Genomic DNA, 9,786 nt, shown 5'->3' with positions numbered 1-9,786 from the left:
AAGGGAAAGAGCAGGGAGGGATCCTAGTCTAGACTCAGTGGTGCCAGGAACCTCTCTGTGTTTGCAGTGCCCCATTAACAAAGATACACTAAAAGAAAACTAGATAACCAGTCACAGAGACTGATCTCTGACATGTTGTGGAGATTCTTCAAGTACTTTAGCCCCCCAACAGAGATATTTTTAAGAGGCTTCTGGAAAGGCTAGTTTCCAGGGTATATGTGTGTGTTTGCATTAAAGAAAGATGACTGAACTTGTAATATTCAAATGAAATTTTTATTTTTCTCATTTATGTGAAATAAACAAAAACAACTGTTATTCAAATATAAGGCCAGGCAGTTTCATATAGAAAGAACTTTTGTACACACAGACGTTGTGCGGGGAAATTAAAGCAAAGTTTAAAAAATGAAATCAAAACAGCACAATTCAAACTTACACCACTACAGTCTGGTGTTCATAACCTAAAAAATGATGACAGAGCGATACAAAAGTAAATAAGATATGAAGATAACATGATTCAATTTGAAGATGACGGCTAAAATAATAAAAGAGAAATAAATCCATATGAAAAGTAATGATTATTTATGGATTGTCATCTACTGGAAGATGTGAGGGGCTGTTATGGAAATCATTTTCTTTTTATGTTATTGATATTTTTCTGTATGTGTTTGCAAACTAGTTAAGGCTATAAATGCCATTCAATGTGGCACAGTTCACGTAACATACTTATCCCTATAAAAATATAAGTTAAATTAATTTTTGCAGCCAGCTGGAGCCTTCCCAGGTGGCTTAGGGTAAACCTGGGCAGGTTGCCAGTCTGTCACAGGGGCAACGCAGACAGACAGCCATGACACATCAACCTAACATGCATGTTTTTAGACTAGGGGGGGAAGCTGGAGTACCTGTACATGACTTTCTATGTTTCTATAATGCTATATATGAGTTATATTTGCTAGTGGCAAATATCTACTATGTTATAATACCTAAAAAGCCTACAGATAACATTTAATAAAAGTAATAAAAACTTAACCATAACCATAATAAAAACTTGTTAAATATTAAAAAACAAAACAAAACTGAAATGAAACAAACAAATCCTGAACCCAAATGAATGTAAGCTCAACCAGTGCTATAATATAATATAATATAATATAATATAATATAATATAATGTACCCCGCCTTTCGCCCTATGACAGCTGGGATAGGCTCCAGCGCCCCCCGCGACCCTCAAAAGGATAAGCGGAAGCGAATGGATGGATGGATAATATAATATAATATAATATAAAAATTCCCATCTAAAATTATTTTTTAAGGTCTGTGAAATATTATATATTTTATTGAATATATATATATATATATATATATATATATATATATATATATATATATATATATATATATATATATATATATATATGTTCCTTTCAAAGTATTACAGCTACAAATGAGTGTGGGAGATGGGCTCTTCTCCTCTGTATTTGTTACCAGCAGAGGGCGCCCTCTGGTAAATCCCCAGAGCTCCATGCTGCTTTACATGTTTAATATAGTTTCTCAGTACTAAATTATACAAGAATGAACACAAAATATAACCACAAACATACATGTTTGTTTTTTATTGTCAAAAGTGCGCTCACTTATATTTTATTTAGCTGTGTGTTATTGCAGTCTTTCCTTTTTCACATGTGCACACCTCATCCATGCACATGAAATGTGAATGAAAGAAACTGACTGGCGTATTGTGCAAGAGAAGCTTAGAATCCGGACAAGATATTTTATATTTAAATGGTTTATTATAAATAGTGGTATACAGAAATAGAAAAATAACTGTTAGTCATATCAATATTTACATGGAATTTTTCAGAGGAGAAAATAAATAAAAGATAGAATTAGAATGATTATTTCAAATAAATAACTTGATTCACAGTGAGGCAGTAAACACAGTAAAGTTTGTTGTCTTTTTCTGCTGAGGATCACACAGAGATTGGAGCGTTCAACCCCAATACTCCCTTGGAACCAGCGGGGTGCAGAAGTCTTTGCCACACATCTGTTTTGAAGAAAGTGGAAGATATATTAGTATTAGAAACATGCAAAAAAAATTGTTGTACAAACAGTGAATTCTGAATTATGTGACTGATTTAATATTCACAAACCTGACAGGAAGGCTGTGGCACTGGAGGCGACTGTAGGATACCGTCCATGCTCATATCTCTCTGGGGAGCTTCATTGTATGGTCTGTGGCGCTGATCCACTCCAATACTACAATTCCCAGAATGCAGCACAGTATTCTGGCTATGACATGGTTTTGGGTACAGGCTGCTCTGGATCAGATTCTGGCTCTGCATCTGAGTCACTTGTCCTCCTGTGGAAGCACTCTGGAAGTAGCTGAGGATGTCAGTGGATGACGTGTCACTGACTGAGGTGTCTGCTCGTTCCCTCCTCTGAAACAGCACCTCTTCGCTGAGGCCCAGCTGGGATGAGAGGTAGGAGATGTAGCGGATGGTGAGTCGGAGGGTTTCTATCTTCGTCAGAGTTTGTCCGGCAGGTGCCACTGAAGGTGGGAGGTAGGACCTGAGGTGATGTAGAGCCTTAGTCAGATCCCTCATCCTTAATTTCTCCTTTTCGCTGGCGCTCTCCCTCTGCTTGCTCCGGATCCGAGTGGGCCTCCCAGTCCTGCGCCCACGTCCGGACAAGGAGCACGGTGAGGACTTGAGGCTTTGGGAATAACCGGTTTTGGCTCCCTTGGGAGTACACTGTGGGAGCTGCTGGTAGCCAGGAGAGAGGCTGGAGTCCATGGAGTGGACAGGAGAAAGTGTCTCTGGGGAGGAGATGCTGGAGAGGTCCGAGTCGGAGAACCACTGGTACTGCAGACTGTAGTCAAGGTGAGGAACTGAGGAGGTATCCATGTTGTGTTTAAGGGTCTCAACAGTGTGACCGGAGAGACTGGAAAGCTTTAAGTGCTCCTCAGCTCTGCTCCAGTGCTTTATAAGCCCAGGCCAGGCCACAGAGGTGCGAAGTGACACCTTCACAGATTCTCACAATCACTGTCTAAGCAGAGGCTACTGCCCCTGAACACACACACACACACACATCATGAGTGGGACCCTGTCTCTGTACCTCTCCCTCTGGTTCTCCCTCTTCTCTGAATCTGGGAAAGCCCAGAGCTACAGCAGTCGACGTGTGAATTTTGACTCCTTCTGAAAACAATAAACAGATTTTGGTTTTTTGGCTTTTTGTCCCTGCAGCAGGCCTGATGCATTTTGCACATGTTTAAGGGATTTGTTTGGAATAATCTCATTTCTCTTTCTTACATTCACTTGCTAACAAACACACACACGCACAAGCAAACATGCGAAAAGGTCAGCGCACTCAACAATATGACAGAAGAGTGTGAAGAAGACATACACTGCAGAAATAAAGCAATGATATACGATACAGAAAAACCTGCCTGTATGCTGACTTAACCACAGTTTTTTACATTGGCTCCTGAAGATGGATGTTATGTGCATATGTACTTCACACTAATCTGCAAAAGTACCAAGAAAAGTCAACGTTTACTATAAATTAGAAGTATGTGGAACTTAATCAGGATTCTGATCCATTATCAGCAAATATCTATCAACGAGCTAAATTTCAACAGCTGCATGACAGATAGTACTAAAGATAGATAGTATTAAAACAATAACATTTTCTAAATCTGATTCAACATCAGAGTTATTATAGTACTGATATTATAGTTTCCACTTAGCTTTCCATTTCCATTTTCAATTCTCGGTTAGGGTTTCCAAAGTTGGGTTCTTCTTTAGTTACAGTTTGGCAGTAACATGCAAGATTTACATTCAGAACAGGTTTTTATAATGCAAACACTTAAACATGTATTTCAGCAACCAAGCAATATGTTGCATGAGGCTGTAAACCCCGACACCCTGTGCGATCAGCTCTTAAATTCTTCTATGAAGTGCAGTTTATGCCTAAATGCATGTTTTATGGATTTAAACCAATTGAGGCAAGCCCAGATATTAGACTGCTCCTATTATCAGAATCAGAATCAGAATCAGAATACTTTATTGATCCCTGGGGGAAATTATTTTATCTGATTCATTTTGACGTCAGATGTAGCAGGTTGGTCTGTGCAGGGTTTGAATTGGGTATAAATATTGTTTATGTCTTAAAACACAACACTAATGAATGACATTAAGTAAAATATTAAAAGCTGGCATGCAGAATGAAAACGCTAAATCGAGAGTCTGGGATTGTGTGTTGTTTTAATCATGTGTGGCATGTATTTGAACAGTGGATGTGCTGCTTCAACAGGTCTTTGCCTCTCCTCACCTCTCTCTAGCCTTGAACCTGACAGCGTCCTCTATTCTTCACTTCATCTCCTTCATTTTACATCCCACCATTTCTCACCTGTGTGATCATTTTATTGTCACAGCAAATCAGGCGTGAGCGCCAATCCTCTTCTGTCTTTACCTCAATCGGTGAACTGAAACCGCTGCTCTTGTTTTTATGTGCTTCAAGGAAGAAAAGTTATGTCCTGAATGGCTAAAATGCAAATATAATGAGGTTTAATGGAGCCTAATGAACCTCTGTTATCCAGTTAAAGCTGAGGTGTGATTATTTCACACTCATGGGAACTGATGAGTCTGAAGGCGTCACTTCACACCTCAGCAGTGAGAACCAGGAATGCTGGAAAATATAGTCGCTGGTAACCTCTCTGTGTCCCCAGTCTTTCTGTGTTTTCCCTGGAAAAGGCTCGGTATTAAAGGAACAGTTCACCCCAAAATTCCCTTTAAGTGTTCTATTTTTTCCTCTGGTCTGTAATTTCCATTATTTTTGATGTGAGTTGTCAAGTTTTTGAGAGATTATACTTGATTTATGGTGCTAAAAGTACCAAATTAAGACATTTGAAAAACTAAACAGAATTTATCTTTCCGTAAATTTTGGCTAATGTACTTAGAATAATACACACATACTGTGAACAGTTTCTCGTACGAACTATTGTCTTTCCATCACCAACCAAGAGATGGGTGAGACCCACAAACTCTCTACACATACAGATACATGGCTTTTTCTTCAAGGATAAGGCTGGTAGAAATAATTCCTGCATTAAATGGCTCACAGTAAGTTTGTGGATGTTTAACTAAAGGAAGATTTTTGGAAAGAGACATTTCTGTCAAGTTTTTGAAATTTATTTTTATGTGTTTGTACACTTTAAGCAAGGCCAGGTGAGCACAGTTTAGTTCCAATATATTCAAAGAGAAGGCAAACATTTCCCCAGTTCATATCTCCCAAAGGGGAGACCGGTGTGCCTTCTGTCCCCTTAAATAAAAACGATTGCCCTACTGAGGGCTTTTTATGGGGTAGATTTAGAACATAACAGAGATGATAAATTTCCCATTTTAGTGAAAAACTAAAGTTTTAAATTTTGCATTCGTGTCTTAAAAAAATATGGCATCTTAAATCTGAAACCTATTCCAAATAATAAAACATTCAGGCTTTATTCGAGTGTACAACTTCACTAAAAAAAACAACATGACATGTTTACTGATTGTCTGTGAATGCTGAGTCTGTGCATTTATGCTTTTTCACAGCATTTTCCAGTTGGATGCATCCCCTTTTCTGAGCTAGGAGGCAATTTGTCTTTCCTGTCTGTGTTGGACTGTCTGCTCTTTATTAAATCATCTATTAAACATCAAAGCTGTCATAAATCCAAACCCTGTTCAACACAGCAGTTAATTCTGTTCTTTCCAGTTGGCTTTGTGTCAATGGTGTATTCTCCTTGATGGAGAACTGGCATGCTGTAAAGCAGGTAATTAAATAAATACATGTTTGTAGACAGTGTCCTCCAGTTGGGAGCACATTCAGTTGTTCTGACTAGAAAACTGACGAGCTGGAAGCTCCAGAAGGCTTAAATATGACAGATAAAAGGACATAAGTGTATAATATGATACTGTTGTGGCCTGAGCTCTGAAAGTGATGGATAGGTATGTGCTATGTCAGGCTGCGGGCAGAGTGAACTGGGTTTGAACCCGCTGATCGACCCTGCCAGTCACTCTGAGCAAGGTGAGGCTGTGGGAGCCTGGCTGAGAGTTTGGCACCTCTGGGTGGATGCCCACCCACAGAAGGCTCAGAGGCTGGGCTGCCTGCCACCTGTCTGTGCCTCCCTCAACCCCACCACGACCTCCAGGGTGTTCCCTCTGCTTGGACTAAAAGCTAGTTTGACATCATTTATAACATCATTCTTTGGATATTCTGGTAGTGACATAGCAAATAAAAATTTTTAAAAAAAGATAAGAGATATGAAATTTGATGAATCACTGTAGAACACAGTAGAAATCAAACATATTATACATGCATGCATAGCAAAATAGTTTGCATAACTACGTTATTTTGACTTTTATCTCATTGATGTGAAACTCATTTCAGGAGCAACAGTAAAAGAAAACTTTATAGCAAATATATCACTGTGCACAACTCTGTAGTTCACGACTATTATGGCTCTCAAGGGTTTTAGATAATTCAGGTTCTCTTGATACTCAGATACACAATTTCAGGGTTAGGTTAGTCTTACTGTGATTTCTCCTTCACTGTGAAACACCAAATATCTTCAAGAAAGATTAAATTGCACAATATCATTGGACTGATAGAGGATAGGTTTGGTTTTGGGGGGAATTTTGTTGTTGTCGTTCTTGTTTGTAGAGATGTTAGACATGTTCAAACCTAAAAACAAATCCCAGGGCCTGCTACAGTTTCCAGTTTAAAATAGGTTTCCTCGAAACAGTCTGTAAGAATATGCAATGGATGTTGCTCTATAAGCAGAAACATGAGTATCAGCTATCGCAATGGCAGTGCACACAATTCACTTGGGTGACAGAACAAAAACATTTTGCTAAATTTGGTCAAGGCTAAAAGCCTTTTTTAAAAATTCCAAGAATCACTGCATTAGCTAAATTGCAGATCAATTGCGAAGGTTCTGGGTGTCAGGCCGCATGTTTCACAATCATGGTCTACACTATACTGCAAGTCAGTCCTCCCAAGTGGACTATAAATTAATATTATAAGAGTAACTACTTATCTGTGGTGTCTACAACTATCCATGTGGACATCCACAAGGCATTATAAACCTAGATTTACACTTTTTGCTACTGTGGGCATGTGGGGGTTTGCTTGGGTCTGAATGACATACTGTACATTTTGTCATTATAGGGTGCACTCATGGTTCTGTGTGGACACCCATGTAGCTGCAATGCAAGGGCGCCAAAGGAGTAAATGAGTCCTACAAAGAGACTAGAAAATGATGATGATGACTGAGGATGAAGAACTCTAATGTGCCGAAAAAATGTCAGTCTGTTTTTTTCTTCAAGAGCCACAGCTGCTTTAGTTATAATAGGTTTAGAGAGCTCACAGGTTAACTCAGAGGTCTCATTATTATCCAAATGGCATTGATGGAGTTGACAGAGGCAGTTAAACATAGCAAAAAACAAAGTTGTGAAAAGCAGTATCACTTTAGTCCTATGTGTCCCAAATTCATGCGGCAATAACAGCTATTTTGTTAGATTCTGTGTGTGTGTGTGTGTGTGTGTGTGTGTGTGTGTGTGTGTGTGTGTGTGTGTGTGTGTGTGTGTGTGTGTGTCAGTGGGTGAGGTGGCATGTGAGCGGAGCACATTTTACACCCTAGGTGTGAAACAGTGCTGGAACCGGAGGGGTCAGCCAGAGGTGCACAGTAAATTTCATCTAGTTGTTAGAAAGTGACGTTCACAGAACATCAAAGAATCCAGCTGGCCAACACGACTCAGGTAACTTCTTCTCCAAGCAGGAAGACGCTGTCAGGCTGCAGAAATAGGTCAAATTGCGCAAAAGTCAGTACGAGATTAAATTTAAATATTAGCTTCAGAGACAACGTTTCACTGGCCTCTACAGCCATGAGACATTCTGATAAGCCTGGTAGACACATCAGCAGAGTGTCTTTCACACCTTAGCCAGAGTAAACACATCCTCCTACTACTGGCACTTGCTCACACTTGTGTGCTGCCATGTTTTTACTAGTTCCCCACAATCACACAGCTGGCTCTGACATGGGAACAGCTATTTTTTTCCGCTCCCTTTCGCAGTCATCGTACCTGAAGGAGAAAACAATTTGCTAGAAAACAATCGAACGAAGAGGTCACAAATGCTTACATTAAAAAATAAGCAAGATATAATCTCATTTTTTTTAATCGTGTTTACATGACCAAATAAATAAATTCAAATGACATTTTTTTTAAGAAGGCTATGCTGATTGTATCTTTCTTCCTTATCTCTTAACAGATTTTTAAATGTTCTGCCAGTATTCATCACTGTGTCACAGTTTATATTCAGAGTGCACCTCCCACTGAAAGCACACCTTCATCTGTCAAGCAAAACACTATTGTCAAATGTTTTCTTATGGGTATTTTGTACATTGTCAGATTATATCAAATGGACAAGCTCAACATTTTGAGAAATGCGCTTATTTGCTTTCTTGCCAAGACTAAGATAAGACTGATAGCGCTGACACACAACCCCCCTGTGATTATTGCTTTGTTTTTGTGTGACTAAATCAAATGAGATGTAACATTAGTTGGGACACTTCTGCAGGGTGAATCAAAATGAAGCTCAGTATTTACTGAGGATTAAGATTAACCTCTGGCAACAGGACAACAGTGAAAAGTGAACCCTTTAGTGCGATGATGATAAATGCACATTGTGTCTGAATAAAACATAAATAAATATTCTGTTTCATTATAAAACGGTGAAGCTTGTATGCAGAAGATGTGCAGGACATGTAAAGAAGCACATAACCTACATTATTTCTCTACTATGGGAACCAGTCCATGTCTTGCACAAGTCTCCAAGTTTTTATTTATTATTTTGCCAAGGTTAGCATTGTCACCTCACAGCAGTAAGGTCATGGGTTTGAATTCATACCGGGGCCTTTCTGTGTGTAGATTGCATGTTCTCTCTGCTTGTGTGGATTCTCTCCAGGTTTTCTGGCTTTCTCCCAGAATCCAAAGACACGCAATGGCTATGCTGAGCTATCTACTGGTTTGGAATCAACCCTGTCTTTTAAATATGGTCACTGTTGGCTCCAAAATTAAAAATGCAAGTCCACAAACCAGTGGGTGACCACAATCAGATGGGGTGTGTCTTTGAGCCAATCACACCTGTACTTAGAGGGTCATTGGATCACATAGAAAAGATTTTAATCCCCAGAAGAAGAGCACCTCCATTGCTTTTATATGCATCTGTCAGTGACTTCTAAATCAACACAAAACAGGTACTAACAGTTTTCCATAAAGTTTAAAATGTATGACATTTTTCATGTGTTCATGAACCAGGAAACCAGATCATGAGCCCTCAGCTTTATTCAAGTCATGATGCAGCTATTATGTTACAACTAATATACACAGGTCTATATGTACAACCACAAATACAATACTGGTATTCAAGACTGTTGTGATTCAGTGAATTCACAGATGTGTGGATAACAGCCGCGCGCACATACACACCTCAGTTGTGCCAAAAAAAAAAGTAACACCTTCTTTAGAAGTCTTGAAACATAATATGCAACAAGTTCTGTAAATCAGTTCTTCATCAGTATGTTAAAATGAGAGCATCATATCAAAACATCTATTTTTACAGTCATTCTTTAAAAAAAAAAAACAGACAAAAACAAATTAAACAGTTCCTTACACTTTGTCATGGCAAGATGTGACAAACAAGACTCTGATTCTACATTATCACCAGCAAAACACAGCTCTACCACTGAG

General features: G+C 39.0%; 1 protein-coding gene across 1 annotated transcript; it reads right to left on the bottom strand.

Annotated features, from left to right (window-relative positions):
* Positions 1-1,988: 1,988 nt before the first annotated feature.
* On the bottom strand, positions 1,989-2,901 carry mespba (mesoderm posterior ba). Its single transcript, XM_085351946.1, has 2 exons — positions 2,149-2,901; positions 1,989-2,042 (listed from the first exon to the last, which is right to left on the bottom strand). Exons 1-2 carry the CDS (start codon positions 2,899-2,901, stop codon positions 1,989-1,991), a joined length of 807 nt encoding a protein of 268 aa, XP_085208072.1.
* Between the last annotated feature and the right edge of the window lie 6,885 nt (positions 2,902-9,786).

The sequence above is a fragment of the Diplotaxodon limnothrissa genome, linkage group LG1, assembly GCF_057381915.1.
Source record: "Diplotaxodon limnothrissa isolate DT_005_m linkage group LG1, D_limnothrissa_male_GT1.1, whole genome shotgun sequence".
NCBI lineage: Eukaryota > Metazoa > Chordata > Actinopteri > Cichliformes > Cichlidae > Diplotaxodon > Diplotaxodon limnothrissa.
This window is presented reverse-complemented; position numbering and strand designations above follow the sequence as displayed.

What these genes read in the sequence shown, in the direction of transcription:
- mespba (XM_085351946.1), bottom strand. Translation starts at nt 2,901, where the DNA reads ATGGATACCTCCTCAGTTCCTCACCTTGACTACAGTCTGCAGTACCAG. An exon ending in TGCCACAGCCTTCCTGTCAG is followed by an intron (nt 2,043 to 2,148) that starts GTTTGTGAATAT and finishes TCTTCAAAACAG; the next exon opens with ATGTGTGGCAAAGACTTCTG.